Source organism: Erithacus rubecula (assembly GCF_903797595.1).
Source record: "Erithacus rubecula genome assembly, chromosome: 5".
In the NCBI taxonomy this organism is placed as follows: Eukaryota; Metazoa; Chordata; class Aves; order Passeriformes; family Muscicapidae; genus Erithacus; species Erithacus rubecula.
In genome coordinates, this window is record NC_136687.1 from 6736392 (window position 1) to 6762606 (window position 26215).

A 26215-nucleotide genomic window follows, 5' to 3' on the forward strand; every position below is an offset into this window, starting at 1 on the left:
GCTAACTCTGTGAAATGTTTTTAGTTGGTGAATAGATGTCTGTGGTGCTGAGCTTTGTTATGATGTAGTAAAAATGTGTCTGTCATAGAGGAACATGAAACACCCTTGTAGCTAAATCTATCCCTTGAAGTGGAAATAGTTCTGTCATTGTATTCCAATAGCTAAAATAGCTTTAGAGCATCAACAGAGCACTCACTAACTTTTACTGCTAGAACTGGAACAGAAAAAATCTCACAAAAGTATGTGGGGAATGGTTCATGTTGCAAGTTCTCAATAGGTGAACAAACAGCTTCTTGGGGTTTTAAAGCTGGTAATTTATGTAGTTTCTACTCATACATAAAGACAGTATTTCAGTCTGTTCTAGTCTGGGATTTTTGTTTGGTTTTGGTTTTTTGAGGTTTTTTTTTTTTTTTAATCTAATAGTACATTTGTGTCTGTAGCACTTAACTTGATTAATAATATTCAATACAGAGGGAGGTTGACTTTTCCACATCTACATCCAGTGCTCAGGTAATGGATTTGAAATCAAAGTAAGCATTCCTGATGTTCTCTCAGCAGTCATGTGAAAAGATAAAGGCAAGCAACAGCTTACTTGCCAATATTTCTAATTTAAAACAAAACTGTAACTGGAATGTGGATTTTTTTCACTGTTAGAGAACAAAAGCTATGACTTAAAGTTTTCATTACACATGAAATGCAATTATTGTTTACTAGCAAACATGGCAGCACTTTATTCTTATAAACTATTTCTTATTTTCCTCCTTCTATTACCACTGTGCATATCTGAAAAAAGTTGATGATCAGTTTGGGGTTTTGTTTTTTTTTTTTCTTTTTATCTTTTAAGGTTCCTTCTAAGAGAGATGCAGCTCAAAGTACCATCAAAGAGGAAAAAGTCCATCTGTTGAAATATAATATAGGAGATCTAGTGTGGTCAAAAGTGTCTGGTTTCCCATGGTGGCCATGTATGGTTTCTGCTGATCCTGTTCTCCATGCCTACACTAAACTAAAAGGTATGTAGTTCAGATTTCTTCAGGTATACAAAATGATTGCTTTGGAAAAATTCTGTTCTTCATCTATGCAGTTGATCAGCAACTTGTTGTCAACAGGAATGTTAAAGTCATGTAAATGCTATTCTTGAGCATATAGTAGTGTGTCTTTTAACTCAAATGTTCTCTGAAAGGTACCAGAATTGTGATCTGTCAAACTGTGTGGAGTTTCGTTAAAAAAAGAAAAAAACCCAAACCTGATTGTGTTTTTCATTGTTTTTGTGGAGATGCTTGGTGAATTGATACAGGCTGAAAATTTTATTAAAGCTGATGGGAATTAAATATTCCTGATGATTATGGTTTTCTAAAAGCAATCCATAATTCAGGCAGCTAAATTTTCTCTGATACGTAGTCAATACTGATATCTTCTGATAATATTGGTTGATTTTAAATGCAGGAACTACCAAGTGCAAGTGAAATTTTTAGGTATGAATTTGTACAATTTCTTAATATCATTTGTATCTTTGTTCTCTATTCTGTTTCCTGAAACTTCTGAGGCTTAGTAGCAATAAATATTTAGACTACACATTAAGAAAGAGTTGGTGTGGTTGGAGGCAGTAAGGCATTGGGGTGGATTGCCCAGAGAAATGGTCTGATCTCATTCATAAGAGGTTTTAAACAATGGGTGAATGAATCTCTCTGGGATTATATAGATTCAAAATTGGTAGTAAACTAAATAGCTTCTTGAGAACCTTTTCAAGGATTCATAATACAGTTATGGAATGGTTATTATAGACTCCTCAGACACATTTTCCTTGTAGCAATCTTTCAGAGTTTGGATCAGGCAGTCCCTGTCATTTTTAGTCTTTGGATTATTAGATGTATTATGACATAAAGAGATGGATTTTGAGAGTAGTAGATATTTATTTGTTCCTGTCAATTACTCTGTGAGGTTTGTGTTCATTATCAGAAATCTTTGTGGTACATCTTTATCAGAATCTATAGAAACAGACCCAGCAAAACCCAGTACCAAATGGCTGAATGCAGCCTGTGGAGCACAAACAGAAAGAAGGGCCCATGTACTGTGTAATGTTGATTTCCCTCTCTTTGAAATCATGGTAATGATGGTGATTTCTAATATTGCTCTGGAATTGGGCTTGCCTTTTCCTTGAGGAGTTTGTTTAGTCAGGGTCTGGGCAGCCATCCTGACTACTAAATGCACTCTAATGTGTGTTATTTCCACAAGTAGGTATTTCCAGTCTTACCTTCCACCTACTCTTTATTATTTAGGCACTATCAAAAGTATCTTCTTGCAAAAAGAAAAGATCTTTCATCAGGGAGTTGTAGAAATACTGAGCTGCATCTCTGTATTTCTCATTTCTATGGTTAGGATGAAGTATTTATAAGCAGTCTGAGTTTCTGGATGTTGATACTTGATTTAATCATTCCAGCTGATTAGGCTTGATAAAAATATTAATAACTCTCAACTTGTGGGAAGCACATTTTTATGTAATAAAGTCTGTACTGAGTCTGGTAAAGCTCCATCTCATTGAATATCCTGTCTCTGGCTGTGGTCAACCACAGATGCTCAGATACAGAGAAACACCAGGGGAGTGGTGGGTTCCCAGAACACTCCCAAACTGCCAACAACTAGTTGTGTCAGGATTTTGTGGGCCAAAAATTAAGTTTCCCTATGTAACAACCATTAGTGAATGCCATGATTTTATCCAGGAGCATTGGTACAAGTTGAAGTCTCAGAGGATACCTGAAGATTTTCCATTAGGTTCAGTGACTCCTATAGTAGGCACTGTTATTTAGTCATCTTAATTAGGCAGTTACAGCTGTTTAGCATTACAATGCAAAAAAATCACAGTGTCTGCCTGCTTGGCAGATGGGCTGTGGCAGATCTTTACAGGTGCATCTCTGTATCCAGCCAGAGCATCCTGGTAAAATAGAGAGGTTAAGTCATAAGAGCTCTGTAGTCACTAGTTAAACATTTTCTTGATGAGCACAAATTACTGTGCAAGAGAATTGTTCCTGACTGTGCAACACTGGAACATAATGTTAGACTGATGATTGGATGTGTGATGTGTACAATCCCAAGACTTTCCTCTAGATTTTCATGTTGGTCTCAGATGAGTCATCATTGTTCTTGTAGTTCTCAAAGATGTTTTTATATATAGTGTAAGTTTGTAATTGTTATAAAACATTACATGTATCTGTTAAAATTTTTGCTCATACCATTAATTAGGTTGATTTCATTTTACCCTTCCAGATACCACATTTTACAAGATTTAATCAAATAACCATTGGCTGAATCACCATGAAAAGAGAGTTCTTTCTAACTCTAGAAACCCCAAAATTAGTGTATGAAGCAATCAACTAGATCTCTTTGGTGACTAAGCCTGAAGACATGCAGTGTATGAATAACCTAATGGAATCTAGACTTGGTTGGAAGTCACCTGTAACAGAGAACTGGGGGTGTTACTTGTATGTGCTGGTGTCCATCCTTACCTGAGTTCCTCTGACTCTGTGTGTTGGACAGACTGGTGTGGTGGCACTGGAGGAACCACAGATACTGCAGGGAGCTTAATTAATCTAGTAGGATTGACTTTGGAAAACCATTTCTATTTTTAAACAAGGCCATTGCTTAGCAAATCTACAAGTTCTAATGAACAAGGTGCTAGAGGACATCTTAAGTATAGTCTCTTACCTCTGCCATTTTAAAAATTAATTGTTAACTATAAACCCTTTGAATTTTGAGAGTGGTTTCTTTGCCTACTCTGTAGAATAGTTGAGACCTTTGGAAGGGGAAGGTTGTGTGCCTGTATCATACCACAGTGAGACAATATTCCTCTTGTTTTCTCAGGGATAAAAGGGAATACTTATAGTTTTAGAGGAAAAAATGTTTCGTACTTAGGTTTTAAAACTCTCCCTTCAGCCAGCTGAATCCTTTACTGATTTGATTCCTGAAAAATCTTTATTATTATGAAGTTTTGATTGCAAGGGTTAAAACCAGATTAAGTATGTGTCTCTGTTTAAGAATACTAAAAGATAAAGTTTAGGAGACTCAGAGAGGAGGCTGAGTGCTTAGGCTCTCCAAGCTGTGGAACTTTCTCAGTGTTCTTTGAGAATGAGTGCTAAGTTCATTTTCAGCAACACCCAGACCTGCATGTAAACTTAATAAACATGGGAAACTGACAGATGATTGTAACCTGGAGTTAATTCAGCCAAGCATGTTCTTGCTGGGAGTTAAACTATTGAGCTTTTGGATCAGACTTATTCATACATTATATCTCAGAGACTTTCAGGCTTGTTTAAGTGGGTTTTTGAAAGATTATCTAGTTTTATTGTGCTTTTGTTATGGAAACTGTAGCAGCTTACAGTCTTGAAGTCTGAAAATGCAGAGCCTTTAGGTCTAAGATACAGACCAGTGTCTATATCTTAAATACACATTTTTTTTAAATTTTCAGGACAGAAAAAGAGTTTTCGTCAATATCACGTTCAGTTTTTTGGAGATGCCCCAGAGCGAGCCTGGATATTTGAGAAGAGCCTGGTGCCCTTCAAAGAAAAAGACCAGTTTGAACAATTATGCCAAGAGAGTGCAAGACAAGCCCTCACTAAAGCAGAGAAAATAAAGGTAAGAGGTTACCAAATCAGGCGAGATTTGGAGCTTTTTATGTTAGCATTACAGGTGTGTACAGATATAAACAGGTATTATAAAAAGCTTAAAGACAGCTTGTTTTACAGGATCCTGCAGTTTTATTTCCCATTTATAGATGCAAAAGATGGGGTGATTCACCACTGTTTGTTACTCAGTAAAAATGAGCACTCCTCTGCTTTGCCATGGATTGATGTGTGGTATCAGTACTATCAAATACAGCTCCATCTGATCTCTGAGTTAGAACTCTGCATGGCAGTTAGTCTCTTGGGATTGCTTTGTGTTGCTGCCAGCACTTTGAGAGCACAGGGCAGGTTCCTGACGCGCTGTCTCTCTCGCAGATGCTGAAGCCGGTGTCGGGGAAGCTGCGGCCGCAGTGGGAGATGGGCGTGCAGCAAGCCAGCGAAGCCGTGGGCATGACACCGGAGGAGCGCAGGGCCAAGTACACCTTCATCTATGTCAGGGACAGACCTCACCTCAATCCTCGAGTGGCCAAGGAGGTTGGCATTGCTGCAGAGCCCTTGGAGGAGATGGATGAGTCATCCTACTCAAATGAAGAAACCACTCCAGATCTGAAATCGATGAATGATGGCATTCCTAGCAAGAGGAGGAGAAGGACATCAAAACTGTCTGCTGATGATGATGCACAAGAGAGCAGTCAGTTGGAGGATAAGAATACTACTCCTCAAAAGTCATCTGAACAGTCAGAATCCAAAAGAGGGATAGGCTCCCCTCTCAATAGAAAGAAAACTCCAGCGTCTACCCCACGAAGCAGAAAGGGCGATGCAGTATCTCAGTTTTTGGTCTTTTGTCAGAAGTACAGAGATGAGGTTAGTCTCTTTCAGCTGTTATTATTATTGATTGCCTCTTCTCATTTCTGTACTTGAAGAAACTTCTGTAGTAAACAAAAATTAGTTATTACTGCACAATCCATAGTATTCTGGGTTTGACGAGGTATGCCCGCATCAATCTTATTCTAGACAGAAATAGAGAAAGAAGGGAATGTAAGTGAGCAATATAAACAAGATAGTGGTAACTGCCTTTGTATTTCAAGCAAAAGTTGTGTTAATATCTTCCCACATTAACTAATAGTCCTTTGTATTAGCCATATTTTGTCTTTAATGTATGTACAGTATAATGCATATGCATACATATATACTCAGGCAAATATAACAAAGATGAGGCTATTTATGGCAATCTGCCTGTAGACAGCTTTTACATTCTTTCTGAGGACATGGCTTAGTTGCTTCTTTGTGTTCCCTTATCTTTGAGTGCCTTAAAACCTCTTTATTTACCTGGGACCTTTTGCTGGGCTTCCAGAGAAGTTGCTTACCATCACTGTCAGTGTATGCAATCTGCTGGGACAGAAACTAGGTCCTCCTGAAGCACTTACTCTCCATTACAGGGTAGAATAAATAAATACCTTGTTATCAACATTTTTAGGAAGACTGTTAAAGGTGTAGAAGCACTACTGCTGGTGTAGCTCATTACTTTAAAATCAGGACTATAATTTTTCTTCTTACAACCTTTTGCTCCATTTGCAGTGCTATTCCATGATCTGAAGCTAATGTGATATCTTACATTTTCTTGTATTTGTACTCTTACATGTTGCTCACAGAAGGATCAGGAAGTTAGTGGTGACTTTGTCATACTCTTTAGCTACTGAATGGTTGACTTCATTGTAGTATATTTGTATTAGAAAAGAATTAATAGATGTAAACTTCATAAAGAAATATTGGAAAGCAGATTCTGTTGTACAAAAGTCAGTTGTGGTTCAACTTGGGATCTTATTAGATCATTGAAACTTAAGCTAATACTGAGAATGAAAATGAGCACAATGTTACATAAACCTTTCAGTGGCTTGGTTAAATTGAGAAAAGCATTGGCATTGCAGTTTGCTGGCTCTGGACTGGAAATGGTTCTGTAGCCAGACCATTAAATACAGATTTTGACATATTAATTGTGAAAAGCTGTATGGGTAAATCATCTGTTGGAGACACATGAGTTCTATTCACAGTTCTTCTGTAAGTGACATTGCAAGAGGGAATTACCTTGGCCTTCCATGTATGTGGCAAGAAGTCTTTTGCAGTTGTGAGGGACATAAAATTGGTTCTGTGGAAGAAATGAGATTATGATGGCTGGCTTTATGGACTCTTAGCCCAATATGCCTTGCAGAGAAGAGGCATGCTGAGCCTCTGATATTTCTGTTTCCTTTGCCAGTTATCAGGCATTGTTCCCTACTGTGGTTATACTGTAATTCTCAAATTAATAGATGGAAAATATGAAAACTATTAGAATATATGAAATTGAGGAAATGCTTTTCCTTCAGTGTCATTTCAGGAAATTGAATGATTTTCTTAAACTTGAAATTTTCACTGATGATAGTGGCTAATGTTGTACAACATTTAAGTAGAAGGATATAAGTGTAAAAATATTACGTTTTTTTGGAGAGAGGGCATCCTATTTCTGCCTAGAATACCTTTCAATAAGATCTGTCATGAAAACCCAAATCTGCCTGAATGTGTGATCCATTCTAACAGGTACAGAAACACTTCTGTGGGTAGAACAGAAGTAGGTTGTGAAAGCTGCAGATACCTCTAACTGATTGTCAGAGGAACCTGTCTTCCCTTTGTCTTGATTGGAATTTGACTGGCAAAGTGAGGAAACACCAGTTTAGATCTTTATGCTTTTTGCCTTTCATGTTGCTTTTCAAATGGCAGGTTCATGCCATTGGTGGAAGGTGGAGGTTGTGTTAAATCTGCTATTTGAGGTGTCCCCTTCTGTTAGGCTTATCTGGTTCAACTTGCATGACTTTCACCAAGAGTTTGTTTTGCTGTGTTATAGATGTTCTGATGCTTTGGAAAGAGTGATAATGTTGGCTGAAAAACAAACCTGGTTTTGAGCTACTTTTATTGGTGTCATGGGGGAATTCAGTGTATGGCTTTCTTAGTGTTTGCATGTAGAAACTGAGAAAAAAGGAATGTCACAGACCCTGAGGAGGCTGCCTGTCCCCACTCTTGGGAAGGGACAGAAGTCAAAGGGGTGACTGAAGACTCTTGTAGGGCTTTTAGTAATACCAAGGTCTCTTAAAAGTAGAGCCATTTCTACTGTGTTTTGCTTGGAGTCTGGTTTTATGTGGTAGTGAGATTCATGTACCAGTTTGATTTTATTATTATTTAACTGCTGGAGAATGTTTTTAATGATTTAAGAGACACACTTCCCACATCCCTGAGGGAGGTGCTGAAAGCTTGGAGCACTTTTGTGGTTGTAGTGACGCATTAAGTATTTTGTGCTGTAACCAAAGGAGTAAAGATGTATTTTGTGCTTTGTGTTATGTGAAAAATACAAACCTAGTAAGCATTGGAAGGCTCTAACTGGAGATAAAGGTATCATTCAAGTAGGAGGCAGACAGCTACACTGTTTACATGAATTGATTTGGCCTTGAGTCTGTTGTGAGGAAAATTAAGGAATAATTTCACTAACAGAGAGACTTTGGAGAAGACAACTGAGCATTTTCCTTGGAGGCCTTATTTGCAAGGGTCCCTTCACCATTAAGAATTCTGAGTGTCTTTTCCTTGTCATTTCACAGTACTGCTTGTCAGCTGAAGTCATTTTTATTCTTACTCTGTTGAGACTGGAGGTGATGTTAATATGTGTCTCATTTGTCCAAATGAATCTAGTTATTTCTCAGAGAATTAAATGGCTCTGTGCCCTCACTGAGCACAATGACCTGTACATTTGTGACAACAGTCAAAATTGATGGTAATTTCATGTCCTGAAGAAGTGAGATTTGTGGAAGGAGGGTATCTTGTGGGTTTATGTTCCTCCCTTTCAATAATGTGAATCCAGTTGTTGGATTTTAATCAGACTTTGAGTAGAGACTTTCAAAGGTGTTTGTACTCCTCAAGCTTTATGCAGATGGATTATACCAGATAGAAACAGGAAATTCTGAGTACTCTACTAGCAGAAAAAGCATCAGTTTCCATACTTAGATACTGACCAATGGAAGGAAAGTACTGCAACAATTTTAACACCTTGAAAAGCAACAGTCACTTGCATCCTGTTTAATAACAGGAAATGTAGTTTTAAGACCCTAAATTCCAAGAAATTAGGTTTAGTCATTTCACCTTATCAGAAGAATTACATTTGTGTTCTGTTGAATGGTGTTACTCTTTGAATGATTGGTTTTCTTGACCTGGTTTTTAATTCACTCTGTGTTTTTGGTGTATCAGTTACATCACTCAAGATTTTAGGGAATGCTGGGTAATGAGATAAGGATTACTTTAAAACATACTGTTTCATTTCTGTACAAGCATAGAGTTTTTTGACAGGTGTGATTAATCAAATCTGATTTTCCTTAAGTATAAGTAGGGGTGTAAAGAGTTCAGAAGGATTTTTCTTTCTTTTAATAGTGTGTATTTTTTTGGTGTTGAATAACATTCTAGAAACTCTATTAAACTCCATGTTGATGGGTATTATGTGTTCTGCCTATAACATAAAAAAAGATGTACAGCTTGTGAGTTCCTAGTATTCATATGCCTCATACAAAAATGATGAATCAATACAGGAAAATGTTGCATCAGATGCTAGTTTGTGTAAATCTCTCTGCTGAGTTAGGTGTACTGAGTTCTGTGATTAATGAATTTTGCTGTGAATTAATGGATTTCTTTCTAGGCAAGCATATATTCCAGTATTGCTTGCCTGTCATTTGTGGATATATATTTAAACCTCATTGACAAATAATATACATTTTTTTGAATGACCACAGCACAAGATTTATATTTACTCCATGTACTACATTTTTTGAATGACAAAAGGCAAATAGATACTTCCATGATTAGTCTTAATATTTCTGAATAAGCAAGTTTATTTTCTTTTTTACAGACAGAAAGGTTATTCAAAGCAAAACTGGATACAGTAGGTTTTATTCTAGTTCTGTCTGCAGCAGAAATGTTAAATAACTTGTTTGTATCCAGTTTTCCAACGTGATGGAAGTGTGTACACCATTCTTTCCAATGGTCACCCTTTTTTTTAATTCAACCCTATTTCTGCATGTATAGGTGGTTGCTGAACATCCAGATGCTTCAAGTGAGGAGATTGAAGAGCTGCTGGAGTCGCAGTGGAACATGCTTAGTGAAAAACAGAAAGCTCGCTATAACACAAAGTTTGCCATAGTGACCTCTCCCAAATCTGAAGAAGACTCTGGTAAACGTAAAACTGTGCTAGTGTACTCTAACTAAATTTGATATACATAGTGGCGTTAAACTAAGCACATATTTGAGACCCTGTAGGGAAAACAGCTTTCACTGTTTTCCAGTTTTAATTCTTGGTGTTTGTGCCAATAGCAAAGGAATGCCAATGGTTACAATAAACGCAACCCATGAAATCTACATTTCTTGCTCATTGTTCTGAAAAGTTGTTCTATGTAAACCTTCTGCTGTTTAGACATTGCTGATTTCTCATTCTTCTTCTGCCCATAAGCAGCTGCCATTGCATCCACTGCTTATTACAAGTGGATGGTGGGAAGGGAAGATGAAGTGTTACTGCTAGTGAAATTTGAGATGTTGTTTTTATAGAACAGTTAGAAACAGTTTAAAAAATTTAATCCTTGCTATGCCTTTTCTTCATATATACCTAAAGTGTATTACTTCACATCATTATCAACTCAGGAAGAGCTATTCCAAACTTTATTCTGAACCCTTCACCCATTTGGCATTTTATTGTGCTACTCAAAGTTTTTAGGACTTTGTGCCAGTTTGCAAGTACTTTAGTTTTCTCTCCTTTTATTTTTTGTTGCTGTTTTCTGGTGTTTGTTTTTGATGAACAGTCTCGATTGTTTTCCAAAATATTTGAGGGAGTTTAGAGTCACTTATTTGAGAAAAGATGGGGAAGAAGATAGTTTGCCATTTCCATGAACTCTACCAAATTTAACTAGCTATCATTTTTCAAATTTAAACAGCTATACAGCATTGTAAGAAGGCTTACTATGGAAGTGTTAGAAGCCAACAGGTGCTGCTTTGGGCAATGACAAGAATGAGAGGGGGTGTTTGAAAGTTTGTGAGACTTGGAAAAACTTGTATAAAAATGGCAGTCAGTTTTGTTAACTATCTGTGTGTGTGTGTGAAATAACATAATTTTGTGGAAAAAAGTTTTTAACTTTAAATTTTAAGTGTTAAATATTTGGATATCAGTTTAAAAAAAAAACACGTTCTGTATCTCTCAAGGTTCATCATTGAAGAATATTGGAGAGGCCAAACGTAAAGTGTTTCAAGACTCACCTAAAAGGAGATCAAGATCCAGAAGTAATTGAAATTTGTGTTGTGTGCAAATAGCTCATCATTATAAGTAGCTATTGAGTGTATTTTTTTATGTAATCACCCACGTATCATAATCTCTTTATTTTATCTCAGATGTTGTCTTCCTTGACGTTAGAACTTTAATGGATCCCAAATTAAATATCTTAACACTGTAGTGCTGAATTTTGTTCACCTTCCTCAGTGTCATATTGCAAGAAATGTAATTGAAATTGTACCTGTACCAGGTGTTTCTAGTACATATATTGTGTACATTTGTAGTTACCTACAGATGAAAATATGTCAGTTTACTTGTTTCCCATCTCAAATCCTCTTATCTTAAACTTGGAAGAATGTTGTGGGATTTCTTTTGCTGGCTTTTTTTAAGTAGCAGGTTCTCCTGGAGCCATTTCAGTCTGCTTTGTGGATTTAGTTTGATCATAGACTATGTCCTAGATTATTTAGATAAGAACATTAATTTGAAAATTATCCATATTTTCAAGCTGCTATATTTTTAATATTTGCAGATACTTCTTCCCACTGGAATAGAATGCTTGTAGCTGTAGGGCCATTTTCAGTTAACATATTTGTGCCCCTGGAGCTTGCAATTTTCATACTAATAATACTCTAGCTTCATGAACTAGGGAGTACTGGAGAGTGTAATTATGTTATCATTTCATCTTGATGAACCAGACCACTTCCCAAACCCTTATCTGTCTCTTTGAGGTGCAGACAATAGTAGAACCTGTGGCAGGGGTATGTAGATTACTCACTGACCTTTTGTATTTGAACTTTACCATCTAAATACATGAATAACTTTGTGGTCTAAAATGGCCAATGTGGTTCTGTTCATAGGATTCTGGTTCATAAAGGCAAGGGATCTTATGGTCTCATGTAAAATACAATCAGCTTGTTAGAGTCTGGAATTGCCACAGCAGAAAGAGAATTAATCTGTGCAGTTGGTGATATCTTGTCTTTTTCAGAGGCCCCTTAGTAGATGTCACCACTTAAAGCAGGCTTAAGGAGGAGACTTGGAAAGCAATTTTAGTGGTAAGACACAAAGTGCCAGGAGAGTTAAAAGCTGCATAGATCAGTCACGTGCAGTCTGATGATACCAAACAAATGTTGGGCAGTAACATTCTGATCTTAAATTAGTTTTTGTATAGGTAGACTCATCTTTGTAAAACAACTTGAATATGAAGCAGTTGATTTGGATTTGTTCTAGAGTTAAGTCTTCAGCACCAGAAACCAGATCCTAAGCAGGGTCATCAAACTGTATTAATGTTTAGCCATGTTTTAAAAATAATGACTGAAAGAAAAGTACCTTAAATAACTAGATCAGTTCAAATAATTTCAAAGTGGGTTTTAGATTATTTTTCATGTGAGTTTCCCCCATCCCCCATCCCAAGGTAATTTACATGGAAATAAAAGAAACCAAAAAAAGAGGACAAAGGAGCCTACAGAAGATTTTGAAGTTCAGGAAGCACCTAGGAAAAGACTCAGGATGGATAAACAGAATAATCGGAAGGTAATTATGTCATTGGTTTGTTGGGGTTCATTTATAGCAGCACCAGTCACATTGCTGTAGTTAAGTTTGTCAGCATTTCCATTTTCAGGATTAAAAAAGAAATGTCCATATATCATACCAAACTGTTGTCAATATTCAGAGATACATGTGGGATACCACTGTGGGATTTTTTTACTTTGGTTTTGAGGTTGGAGATACGACAAGTTGCATTTGCTACTTAAAGTGTTTCCCAGAAGAATGTGCAGAGGGAGGCATGACCTCTCTGTGTTGCTGTGCTCTCTAGTTCTTCCTCTTTCCTCCTGATTTGGAGCTGGTTTTACCAGAATGTAAAAGAAGTGCCTTTAGTCAATAGTTACTTTAGACAAAAGTCAAGAAGAAAGCAGGTAAAGCAAAACAGAAAAACTACTTTTCACAAATTAGAAGGCCATAGGATATTTTAGAGTGGCATGCTGACCCTTTCTTGGGTTAGGAGACTGCAGTAAATTTATATTTATCACACAAATCACAGGCTTCTTTTCTGGTTAGCTTGCTTGTGAGAGTGAGAATTTTCCTTACATAGATCACTATGTGTATGGACAGCACAAATCTTGGGGAGACTCAGGCACAGGTTTAGTTAGCAATGCATGGAGGGCAGTGAATGTCATGGGTTTTACTTGTGTGGAAAGCTTAGCTCATACCTGTGGTGAGTGTTTTATTGCAGTATCACACTGTAGTGTGAGTACCATAGACCTGAGTTCAAAACTTCAGTGGTACAGCAGTCAATTGAAACAACCTAATAGAAGGAGAGGTAGTAAATTTATTTTTTAAGTTAATTGTGGAGGTCTTATTTGTAGATGTCAGTTTGTTTGGTGGGCTGGTTATTTTGCTACTTCTGTTGATATTGTAGATATTAAGACAATTTGTTGTCTTAGAGTTTAATATATAAAAATACAGAATTTCATATAGGCTCAATGAGCTGATTAAATCAGCAAGGGACAGAGATTATTGTTAATGTTGTTATCTTTGCAGAAAGAAGGGCCAAAACTGGTTTTTGTACTTCTTGCTGGAATGGGTTAGTTGTTGCATATTCATGTGACTTTCTAGGAGCAGTTTTTCAGACATTTTTAAACTTGTCTAATTGATTTGAATACACTATAATACACTAGATCCACGGAATAATGGAGTTTACTTGTTATAATTTATTCCTCCTATAAAGTCTGTGTTTTGACTGTTCTGAAGGTACTTTCCAGTCCCACCAGCATTTGTACACTACAATTAACCTACATTCTGAGAAGTGGGATGAAAGGTGGTTGCAGTGTAGTTCATGTACAGGAGGTTCTGGTATCTTTGGTGCTGTGGCACACATGTGAATATACCAGCAGGAAGATAAATAACTGAGGTGAATGATTCTCATATTTATAGCACTAATGATGCTGACTTTGTAATGTACATTTTAAAAATGTTGTTTTCTCCTGGTCAGTTTATCAGAAGTGTTTGCAAAGGTTTTGATGTGTGTAAATATTAGAGAGTTTGGAAACTAAATGCATATAGCAGGTTTGTGCTCCACAGAATGGTCAGATATGTTTGCAGTTTTAGGAATTCTCTCTTAGACTTTTTCCTGCCTTCGCAGTCCCAAGGCACTTCCAGGTGTATGTGCTGCTCCTTAGTAGAATATTCAGTGGATGACAGTGAGAATATCTATGTAATGATTCAAAAATGCAAACACTAACCATACACCTTTCTGCTATTCCCTGTTTACCTGCAGGCTTTAGTCACAATCATTTTGGATATGAGGTGCTTTGATTTCATGACATTTTATTTCTTGCACAAGAGTTGTGGGTTATACTCTCCCTTCGTTCTTAATTCTTTGCAAAATCAGAATGTTTTCACATAAAGTAACCAAGCCATAAGTACCCATATGAAAGTTTTGAAAAACTAATTTGTCCATTGTTGCTTGGATGATGTATGTGAAATGCACATTAACAAAATGGGGGTTCTGTAAAGTGTACTTCAAATTTAAGAATGAACCATCCTGTGCATTTTCACAGAATCACAGAATCCTTAGGATTGGAAGGGGCCTCTGGAAATCATCCAGTCCAATCCCCCTGCTAAGACAGGGTCATCTAGAGCAGGTTACACAGGAATGTGTCCAGGTGGGTTTGGATTGTCTCCAGATATGGAGACTCCACAACCTTTGTGGGCAACTGTTCCAATGCTCTGCCACCCCAAAGTAAAGAAATTTTCCTCATGCTGAGGTGGAGCTTCATGTGTTTTAGTTTATGGCCATTACTCCTTGTCTTGTCACTGAGCACCACAGAAGAGAGTCTGGCACCATCCTCTTGACACCCTTTTCTTTCATTTTTGCCAGAGGTGTAACAGTAACCTTAGAAAACTGATACTGGGAGCCCCTGGTGGCACTGGTGGCAGGGCAGCTGAGCCTGCTTAGAGCTCAGTGACAGCCCAGTGTGGCACATCTGTCACCATTGGTGTTTATTTATACAAGGGAAATCAGCTCTCTGGTCTTTGAGGTGTTCACCTGCACATCTTTGGTACAACTGAATGTCAGATGATGACTGAAAAAGCATGTGAAGCATTGGAAATGTGTGTAAAACTTTCTGTTCAGGAGAGTTGTGCTTGTCAATCAGGTGAGCATGTGTCAGGGTTAAGTATTCTAGGCTACAGTTTTAGTAATTTGAATGAATTTGTAACATAAGAAATGGAAAATGATAGTGGCATGTGTAAGGAACAATGTCTTAATTTTGACAAAGATTTGACAAAAAATTCCCCAGTTTTTGGCTTAAACTTTTAATCATGAATTCTCAATTTGGAGCAAATTTAGGTGCTGTTTATTCTCCCTTTAAAAAGTAGTGGTTTTATTTTGGAAATGCTGAAACAATCTTAACCATAGTAATTTTAGAAATGGCACTGCTATAAGTTGTGGAGTTGGAAGCAAGCCTCTCTGAGACTTAGAGTTCTGCACAGGGTTTACTTTCAAATTTCTATACTAATTCTGCAATTTACCTTTAATAATTAAAGGTTTTAATTTGATCAGTTTGTACAAAGAGTAGTAAGGATAATTTACAAGTTTTGTGTTCATTTAGCACTCCCCCTTTTGATATGCTGAATTTGGGATGGATAAGTGGGATGCTGAAGTACTGTATTCTTTAATATTTCTCATTTGTTTATGGATTTGTTCCCTGTGCTGTAAATGAGTTTTAAAATTCACTTAAGTGGGGCTACTTTAACTACAGTACCATTCAGATATTTGTAAAGACACTTTCTTTTTAATAACATAAATCCAGAACTAATTGCCAGTTGTATCCAACCACTCATAAATTAGGAGTTTTTTTATTTTTTTCATATTTTTTTTTGTGACAGAGGGAGACAAGCAATGACAAAACAGCAAAAAACAAACTCTTCTAAAGTCACAGAAACCTCCTCTTCACAAAAGAACCAGTCAGGTAATGTGGTCAGAATAAGTTTTAATGTAACTTTTTCAATTAAATAATTTTCAAATGCCCAGGTTGTCTGAGACAGCTGGCTAAATTCTGCTGACTCAGTGAGCAGTTGCAGGCACTGTGCCCCAGCTGGGGGGAGCCCTGTTCCTTCACTGCCCTCCTGCAGCTCAATCCTGCTCTGAAATTGTGCACTGCTGGCTGGGAGCAGCAGTTCACAAGTTCCCCGTGTGATGGCACCAGATTAAAGCTGGTGCCCCGAGGTGTTGGTGAGCAGGGAGCAAACCCTGCTGCTCCCCTGGGCCCTCTGCACTGGCCTGTGAAACAAGTGACCATCAGTGTCATCAGCTACTCTGGGGTTTCAGTCCTTCAGAGTGGTGCTGGATGGGAGGCAGTGTGGAGCATGAGAGGGAATTCTATAGGATCAAAACACCAAAGTCACACTTGGTAGTGATGCTCAAGTTTAAGGTAACTGCCTATCCCAGCATCTCTTCAGGTGTTACAGTGATTTGCCAATGACAAGCAAGCTTCAGCAAGTCCTGCACAGTGCAGAAGTGATGTGCCATAGCTAATGTGTGGTACTTGGCTCCTGTGTATAAATTTTCTCTTAACAAAGTGTTAGTAGTACTCAGATGGTGATGACCTCACATAGGCTTCTCATAACTGTTAACCTCTGCTTTAAAGAGGTTCTTAAGTCACATGATTTTTTGATTTAATAGAAATTAGATGATAAAAATTTGGGGAAACCTATCTTAGCACGTATTTGATTAATGGAAACTTTTATTTTTAAAATAAAGCCAACATACAGGGCTTCAGAAGCTTCATGTTCACTCAGTCCTAATTAGGTGCCCAGAAGATGTTCCTAAATAATTCCTTCTTGTATCTGAAGGACTATTTTAAATGGCTTCAGGGAGATAACATTTTAAAGTTCCCAAACTTCACTTTGTAAACCAAATTATTTTACAGCAACGAAAATCTGTCTGATGCATGTAAACCTCTGAAGAAGCGAAATCGGGCTTCAGCAGCAGAATCTTCAACTCTTGCTTTTAGCAAGAGTTCATCTCCTTCAGCTTCCTTAACTGAGAATGAGGTAAAAAAAAAGTGGTGTTTGCACACAGCCATATAATTACAGAAATTATCAGGTGTGAATCTTGTTTTTAACAAAAAAAAAAAAAAAAAAGCAAAAATCCAAGGCGAATTCTCTAACGTTGGTGCTCTAGACAAGTTCCAGTTTTGGCCTCTGTGAAAGCTGTTAACGTGTGCATTGCAAATCATTTATTGTAACAGGAACTCTGATTTGGGGACGTCGAGATATTATTGTGGTTTTTAATGTATTTACCAACAACGTTTTAGAATTGTAACCTTCTATTAGAGGCAAAGTAAAATGCCAGTGTGTTCTGTATTTTCTTCTACAGACTTTTATGTAAGTGTACTACGTTAGTTACATTATGTAACTCAATATTGTCATGTTGCCATAGCTTTTATATCAAAGCAAATTTCCTAATCCTCTGTTTGATCTAGAACTGGACAGTCTTCTGAGCAGAGCCCCTTTTAAACTCAGATTAGTTTTCAGGCTGTTTTAGTGCTATTTCTCTGTGATGCAAATAGCTCCAATTCCAGTAGAGTTAAACAGGCAGTGAAGGATGTATCTTTTGGATACTTGCTAATCATAGTCTTAGCTCTGCATATTTGGAACTGTAATTCTTCTCAGCTGACATACAATAAATGAAATGTATGTACCAGAAGTGTATTGATACAATCCATTAAACCATTCCCCAAGTCATCTACACTGTTAAAACCAGTCAGCCAAAGAGTGGCAGCATGGGGGTGAAGTATGCATGCTGTTTTGCAGGTGGGTTTGGATCTGTAGTTGGTAGGATTTAGTAAAATATCCATAGACAAACAGCTTCACCCACTTTGTGTTACAAAAACTGTAGAGAAAATACTTGCCTGCTAACAAGGGAATAGGGCTTCCAGCTCTCCTAGAGACTTTCATCTTCCCTAACAAATGCATGAGGTGCTGTAATGAATGCAGTTAAAATATCTAGGCAATGTTCAGTAAAACAGTTTACCTTTGGGTAGGAAAAAAGATTGCATGTTAATGGCTGTATATCTTAACTGTAAATGGAAAAACATTTAACTGAAAGAACATCAATAAATGCTCCCTCCTGTACCCAATAAAACAAATAAAGGGGGGTCCCACAGGAAGTAATGTCCATAGCAGCAGCCAAACAAAGTAATACTTACTTTGCTTTCTCACTTGAGAGACTCCCATCTTTTGACTTAGCAGCTTCTGCTGGATTGACTGTGCTGATGGGATTGCTGTGTAATGGTTTGTTTGGGACCCTCTGTTCAATCAGACTAGTTTAAAGAAAAATCTGGAGGGGATTGGCTCAAAATATGCATGTCTAAATATCGTGCACTCACAAGAAAGATTGTTTTCTTTCTCAAGATCATCATTATAAAATGAATTATCCAGAAGTCTTTCTTAACAAAAGACTTTTTTTGTAGGATTTTGGACTGTAACATAATGGTTCACATGTAAGAAAGGATGTAGTTATATATGGCTGAGATGGAAATTCTAAAGCTTAGCACTAATTTACTCAGCTACTGCTAAACAGTAAAAGATCTGAGAAAAATTAACTTCATACACTGCTCACAGAACACAGATACACAAACTAGAGAGTGAATTAATTGTTTTCAAAGGGTTAAGATATCAAAAAAAGTCCCAAGCAGCATAACAGAAGACACACCTTGTTGAATAATTTTGAGGGACTGAGTGCAGGGGGAAGTAGATGAATGGGCTAAATCTTTGGATTGGTTAAAACTACACAGACCTGAACCTGGGCCAACCAAAGATTGGGCCCAGTTTGTTTTCTATATTACATATAGTTTTGCCTTTCAATAAAACAAAAACATCAGGCATATGTTTCAGAAATTAATATTGACCTGCTCTACAAAACAAGGAAAGACAGAAATTCTGGATTGTGTGGGCAGCTCTTAAAAACTTTTTCCCTTTATGTATTTTTATTTAGCACTTGTCCAAATAGCTAAATATATGTGTGTCCTGAGAGCATTCATCTGGAGAGAAACTTTCCCAGTATTAAGGAAAAGTTTTTTAAAAATAAGCAGAGTCAGGTAATGATGAAAGCCTTGCACAGCTAATTGAGTAGGATCTAATTCTTCTCAACTTTAAATAGATTTAATGATTAACTTTCACATTTCTGTGTTCACTATAATACTTCTAAGTGTTGGTTTAGGTGCTCTCTTATCAAGTATAAGAAAAATTCTCTGTATTGTACAAGCACATACATCTCCACAAGGTTTATATGTGAGGATTCTGGTCTTTTTTTCCCCCCCTTCCTTCTCATTTCTTTTTTTCTCATACTCTTTGTGAACAGCTTGTTCCAGAATGGAACTTGGATGTGACTGTTATTTGTCAAGAACTTTTGTTAGCCACACACCCCTTAAATGTCTGTCCTTTACAACCTGGTTCTAGGAAAGATGTGGTCAGTTCTTTCTTGTTTGAAAGATGCATCTTATTTGACATTTAAAAAAAAAATATTTTGAATGCTTTCTGTTGTTATTGGGGATATTTTTTAAATGGAGTTTATTTGAAATGCTATGAAATCAGACAAGGCCAAATTTTCAACTGATAAATTACTTTGGGAGGGAGATAAGAGTGGGAGTGTGGACTTGTTCAAACAGATTTATAGATGTGACTTATTAAAGGTTCACTCCCTTCAAAAAATTGGGCTTTGAAATTGTTTTAATATGGGTGGACAGAAGCAGTGAAGTGTTTACACAGGAATAAATGAATATCATACCTGCATTTAATTTTGAAACAAAATAATTTTACTTCTAGGCACTTGACACAAGTCACTTATGTGAAATGCGATTTTGTTGAAATATAATTCCTAAATGAGCAACTGGTAGGGCCAGATGTGAAAAAGATATTCAACACTTTGAAGTCTGCAAAAGCTTGGAATAGTTTTTTTACTGGCTATGTAAGACTTGGTGTAAGCATCTGAAAGCACATATTTGTGAGAAGAGATGCAGGTGGTGTATTTTAATTTCCTTTTTTACCTTGGCCCTCCACCCTCCAATAATGTAGTAGGTGCCAGTAAGAGTGTAATCAGTATTTTTTTTAATAAATAAAAAAGACTTTAAATTATCATTACTGCTGGATTATTGGCACACTTGGTGTGTTTGCATGAAACATATCTGCTTTAGCTTTTCAATCAATTTTTGTGATTATTGTCTGGCTTCATTAAACTGAATGAATTTGTTGACAGCAGATAAGTGTCAAAGTATTGTGCAGTAGGTACTACTTACAAACTTTGTCAAAGAAACTGTAATCTTTTCCTAAGAGAGGACAAAATAAAGCACATGTAATACTCTCTAAGTTAGCCAGCCTGTCGTTCATCACACCCTCAAGTCTGAGCTGACCAGCAGATGGCAGCTCAAAGAAGCCTGGGAAAGATTTGAAGAGGTGCTTTTATTTTAATTTCATCACATCTTCCTTAGAGGAATTCTTTCTTCCTTCTGTAACACCCAGTGTCAAAACAAGCTCGGTTCCTGGTTATAGCTACAAGTTCTTGTGTTTCCAAGGCCTAACAATGCAAATTATAATTATGCAAGCCTTAATGTTCTTTGTCTGCATATTGAACAGTGGCTTTTTTCCCCATTACTGACTTGAGACAGATTTCATGCATGTGCATTTTTAATGGGCATTAGCATGTGTACACAAAGGAGAAAACACGTGCAGCTCTTACAAGGTAAGGTGTTTGCTTGAGGAGGCAGTCGTGACACGTGCACAGCTTGCAACTCAAAAAGTACATCAGCTCCATTTATCAGCCCTGGAGTCTAGTTGTCCTAGAGCATGCAACCAAAAACTCTTACTGAAGGTGAAAATAACTGACTTTTTGATCCTAAGAACAGGAAGGAAGAAGGGAATTCGTGTTATTTTAAACAAACTACTGACCTAAAGAAAAAGCAGTTGCAGTTGACCTTGCAGGTTGTTAAACAAAATCATTGTGCTTCTAGTAGTTCATTCAAGCTTCCTGCAAATGTGATTCTTTCTTCTAAGCATTGCTTAAGGATCAGTAAATGTATAGTGCCACCTCACATCCTGTGACTTAGCAGACAGTTGTTTCCTGTGTTTGTTTCTGTATGCCTATGAATTGATTTTTTTTTTCCCATTTGAAAGCACCATTAAGCAATCAGGGGTACATTTTTATGGAACACTGCAAGTAGTTGGACTTGTTCCTTGCTAAACCTGTGCTAAAATCTCTAACATTTTACATGACCTGCATCACCCACCAGACCATACGGTTTTGTTACAATGGTTGTGTTTTCACGTGGAAAAAGGTTTTAAGCTTCACTTTTGTTCTTTGACAGCACATTCTGTGTAGAAAACTAAGTTTCTAATGTACTTATTCTCCTCTTGTGTGTTACTTAGGCTTCAGAGTGCAGAGATCTGTTAACTGAATGTTTACATGATGTAGGTTTTTATTCCTCATCCCCTACCAAAGTATCATGAGTATCTGTAGGCAATTTTATACTGTTTTAAAATGTTCTCATAGTTTTAATTAACTTTCCAGGCAAATTCAGAAATGCATAATATCCTTATCTGAAACGTCTAACTTCTGCTAATAATAAAAATGAAACTTGTCCCAGGCTGTCTTTTTTTTTGCTATTATAGTACTGTGTACACTTGTGGCACCGCATACTTAAAGAATTTATCTAGTCTAGCAGTATGGGCCAAAATATCACTCTTCATTCAGTTCAGGAATTCTTATATGAAATAAAGGAAATGTTAACTGTAACTCAATTGGCTCTGTCAGTTTTTCTGTCTCTGTGTGGGTGCACGGTAGATTGTCTTTTGAGTACAGCCTGACTTGTTTGTATGTTGCCTATTGACTTACTCTTACATAAGTTGTTCTTAGAGTAAAAGAAAAGACAACAAAGAACAAAAAACCCAACCTTCTATCTTGCTCAGATTTTGTTAATAACAAAAAAAAAAAGAAACAACCATTTGGGTTTTATGTGTTGGAAAGATGGAAGAGGTTATTTATCAGGACATGCATACTCCCAAGCTTTATAGAGAGAGCTCTTGGCCAGCCCACCCCACTTCCTCCTGGGTGACTGTGGTGTAGAAATCACCGACTCTAAAGTCTTGTCAGGAAGTCTGAGATTGTAGCAGTGTCCTGAGTGTTAAGGAAAGGGAAACTTAGTATTCAGAACTCCTGAAAACGTGCCTCTCCAATTGCCTGTGAAAAGATGCTGTGTATCTTTTGTATATGGTGTATTCATATCATATGATCATAGTATATATGATGGCAGGTGACCTGAGAGAAGATGTTGCTTCAGACATCCCTGTAAAAGGTGCAGGTCACTCTTTGTGGGCCCTTTTATGGATCCTTCTGCTCCTGCAGTGGAGGAGACTTGCCTGCCAAACAAGCAGGAGGAAATAATCTGCCACACTTTTATTTTTCATTTTATATCCTCCTAGCTTTAAGATAGTGTACATAGTGGGGTGTGTTTCCTTTTGATGTCCTACAGCCTGCCTTATAAAGCAAGTGATGCTCAAGTAAATCAGTGGGAAGTGGGAGGGGTTGCCTTATTTGGCTCTCTAAAACTTTGCCCTTCAGTTGTTTTTGTTACTGCTTAAACAGAATGTGGCAGAAGAACATCATTGTCTCGAATGACTAAGACCAAAGCTTGTATTCTTAAGGCTTAAGAAGGTTGTTACACAAGCATATGTGAGTAATACAAGAAGTGCTTTTATTAGACTGAATGGATTGATAAAGTGAGTTTTCTGAAGAAAATATTTTTTGAACAAAAACTGAGTTTTGCTAGCTGGAAAAATCTTAAGAGATGTGTGACTGGTGGAGTAGCAACTGTTGGAACCTGTTCCAGTGTGGGCACCATAGATGCTCAGATGTCAATAGCTGCTTCAATCTAATTTCCAAATTTGTTTTGAGCATTCAAACATGGCAGGAAACCTTGTCTGAATTGGATCTAGGAGAGGGGAAGTTCCAGGGAATCTGATGAGCACAGAGGTGATGATGTGCAGTCTGTAATTGCCAACACATGGTGAATAGTATTTGGGACTTGATTCTGCTCCATGAGACAGAAGTTTTGCCTTAACAATACTGATGCTGGTCCTTGAGGACAGCCTTTAGCCAGGAAGTACTTCAAGGGAAGACAAAAACATGCACCATGACCCCCTCCCCACCTCCTAGGATATCACAGAGGCAGCAAGAATGCTTTCTTTGATCAGCTGTTTAAAATGAAGACTTAATTCTAAATGAAATTCTGAAATGAAAGGCACATTTAAAAGCTGGGTCACCAGCTGATCAAGCAAAATGTTTGCACTTTTTTATTCTTATTGTTGCTACTTCTTAAAATTCCCTGGCTCTGGATTTCATGAGTACAGACACTTTATTTTCAGACCTAGAATTTCTGAACCTTTTTTCATTGAAATTACAGAGCAGTGATTTTGCTGACTTTGTTTTTGGGGCTGTCTGAAAGGAAGGAGACAATTTTAAGTGGAGAAAAACTATTTTTTTTCTTCAAGGGTGGAGCAAATGTCTACATCAGTATTGACTTCATCTGCATCTTTGAACCATGGCAGGATTTGAATTTTTAAATTCCAGACTGTCCTTTCATATATTCACAGCTTATATCATGTATCAGTATGATTGGATGCCAACAGAATATGTCACTACTTTTTTTTTTTTTTTACGTAAGTGACATTTCAGCCACCCAAATGTGAAAGGAACAATACCATTTGCAAAGTTCACCCACGTGGTTCTAGAAATAGGCAAGCTGAGTGTTCATAGCAGCTTGCATTTAACTCTTTTGTCAAAAGCCAGAGGGAATGAAGAATTGCCTTGCATTTCTGCCAAGGTGAGACTGGAAACAGGTACCTGGTTGTAAAAAATGCTTTAGAAATTGTAGCAGACCTGGATTCAGTATTTGGATGTACTGTGAGAAATGCTGCCCTGTGTTAGTGCTTATCCTTTCACCTCTAATTGGTGCAGTGAGCTGTGCAGTTAACTCAGACTCAGCATTGCAGCTGCAGGACTCGTGTTACAGCTGAAGGAAGTCTTGCAGGAGGAAAACATTGAGAAGTGATTTTGCACACAAAATCTGTGTACAGAGTCTTGTGTCAGATTGACTTCTGCCCACCCCCTTTTAATCATTTGAGTGCTTCAGGCAAAAGACAAAAATTAAGAATATAAATATATAAACTCCGAAAATGCACATAGCTGACTCAGTTTAATTCCTTTCAATGCTCTAGTGTGTTTTCTTATTGTAGCTATTGTATAGAGTTGCACACATTTCTTCCTCTAAGGCTGCTCAGCAACCTCTGTGAAAACCAAACACTTATTTGTTCAATATAGTCATGCCAGGGAAACCATTATTCCACCAGGAGTCCTTGCATCTGTTTGCACATGTAGGTCCCTGTTGCACATAACAGGTAAAAGTAGTCCAGGAAGCAGGAAAAAAAAAGTAAATCTCATCCATATTTAACAATTAAACAATTACCCAGTGTTCAGCAATGCTTGCTGATGTGATCTGGCTTTGTACATCCAATATTGCAGTATGCAAAGCATGTTCATTCAGTTATGAATTAGTGCTGAAGATGGCTTTTACAAGCATTGTTCCATAGTTTTTCTAAAAATAGGTCAATGTTTGTCTGAAAGAATCCCTTAAGCACTTCTTTTGGTTATTTTGAACAGGGAATTTTAGCATATAGTTCAAAAGAAAATTAAAAATACTTTGGGGGATTTGAAGTCTTTATATGCTGATCCGTGTACTGATGTGGGCCTGAGTTACTGTTCCAAAAATAAAGTAGTACTACAAAATGTATGCTCAAAATACCTCGAGATGAGTAAACCAAATTGTTTAATGACCCGTTGCTACAATTTCTGTCTTTTCAGGGGTAAAAATACAATACTAAACAAAGAATTTAGAGAGATGCCAAAATTTTGTCCCAGTTTGACTCAATAGTGAAGTATTTTTTTAATAATAAAGCTATGGGGAACTCAGAAAAATGCAGTAATGTGTCCTTACATGTTCCCTTTTGAGACTTAGGTGTTTAAGTAGTGAATAATTACTGAGACACGTGGGAAAGGAAGGATTGGCTTGGGAGCCTGATGGGCAATTGGCCATTTCTGTGAGTGGTAATGGTATTCAGAACCTCACTAGCCCCTGCAGTAAGTTCTGCCCCATTCCACATGAAAAGCATGAATTTGTTTTAGCTGTTTTCCTCCCTTTTTCTCACTTGTGTATGCAGGTGCACAGTTTCCAGTAGAAAGAGCTGCATTTGATTTCTGAAATACCAGCCTTGCTCAGTGTTCAGGCAGTGAAGTGTGAAAGCCTCTAGAGGCGAGTCCTCACAAAATGATGTTGGCATGCAGTCACTGAAGGAAGTGGGCAGGAAAGCCTGGCTGATGTGCAGTGTGTGAAGGCTGATCCTCCCTTCAGCACAGGAAGGGTGTCTTCCATGCCACAGCAGCAGTAATTGTAAAGAGAAGTAGAGATGATAATAGAGTTCAGGTACAATTTCAGTGCAGAAACTTGGCACTTGATAAAAATCTGAAGTAAACAGCCTTGGCTTTTTTACCCTAAGTTTGTACTCTTTAAAACAGTCCTTTGCCTTTATGAGATAAGAAATTATTTCAATTCTAAAGCAGAATAAAATAGCTACAAATTGACAACATGTTTTGCCACTAATATAAATGTTGATTACTTTGAACCTTGACCTGAATTTCAGAAAAGTTAACTATATACAATTTTCTTTGCTAGGAGGGTTATATTACAAAAATAAGGACAAGACAAGCTCTGGTATGATTACAAGGAAATATTTATATTTGTAACATAATAAGTAAAGTAACAAGTCCCCCAGAACCTGTCCAGATTTGTATTGAGGGCTGTGTTTTGGGCTGTGGTATGTGAACTATTAAAAACTTCCAAAGAAGTGTTATTTTTCATTGCAGACATGGCTGTGTCACATCAGCATGAACTGATTTCTAGCAGTCTTCCTGTAAATCTTCTTTACTTAGAGAATTTCAATCTACATGTGTTTTAATTGCCAAACTCAGTGTCCCCCAGATGAATTGGAACCTGTTAGGACTGTTACAGCTTTCTGGGAGTACAAATACAGTTTTCCCAACCACCTCATGTTGTACCAGAGTGAGGTTCTAAGTTGTGTCTGAGAAACATTGCATGAAGGGTTGTCTCAGCTTCTCCACAGGCCTCAGGGAACAGATGCTCTTTTACTTCCCTGCTATTTCCATTGG

General features: G+C 37.3%; 1 protein-coding gene across 1 annotated transcript in view; it reads left to right on the forward strand.

Moving 5' to 3' along the window:
* Nucleotides 1-26215, forward strand: part of NSD2 (nuclear receptor binding SET domain protein 2) — a 99056-nt gene that overhangs the window by 53337 nt on the left and 19504 nt on the right. Inside the window, 10 exon segments of the mRNA XM_079306846.1 lie at nt 845-1010; nt 4460-4626; nt 4989-5477; nt 9708-9852; nt 10872-10949; nt 12350-12468; nt 15826-15852; nt 15854-15908; nt 16869-16871; nt 16874-16992. Coding sequence (XP_079162972.1) covers nt 845-1010; nt 4460-4626; nt 4989-5477; nt 9708-9852; nt 10872-10949; nt 12350-12468; nt 15826-15852; nt 15854-15908; nt 16869-16871; nt 16874-16992 — 1368 coding nt within the window.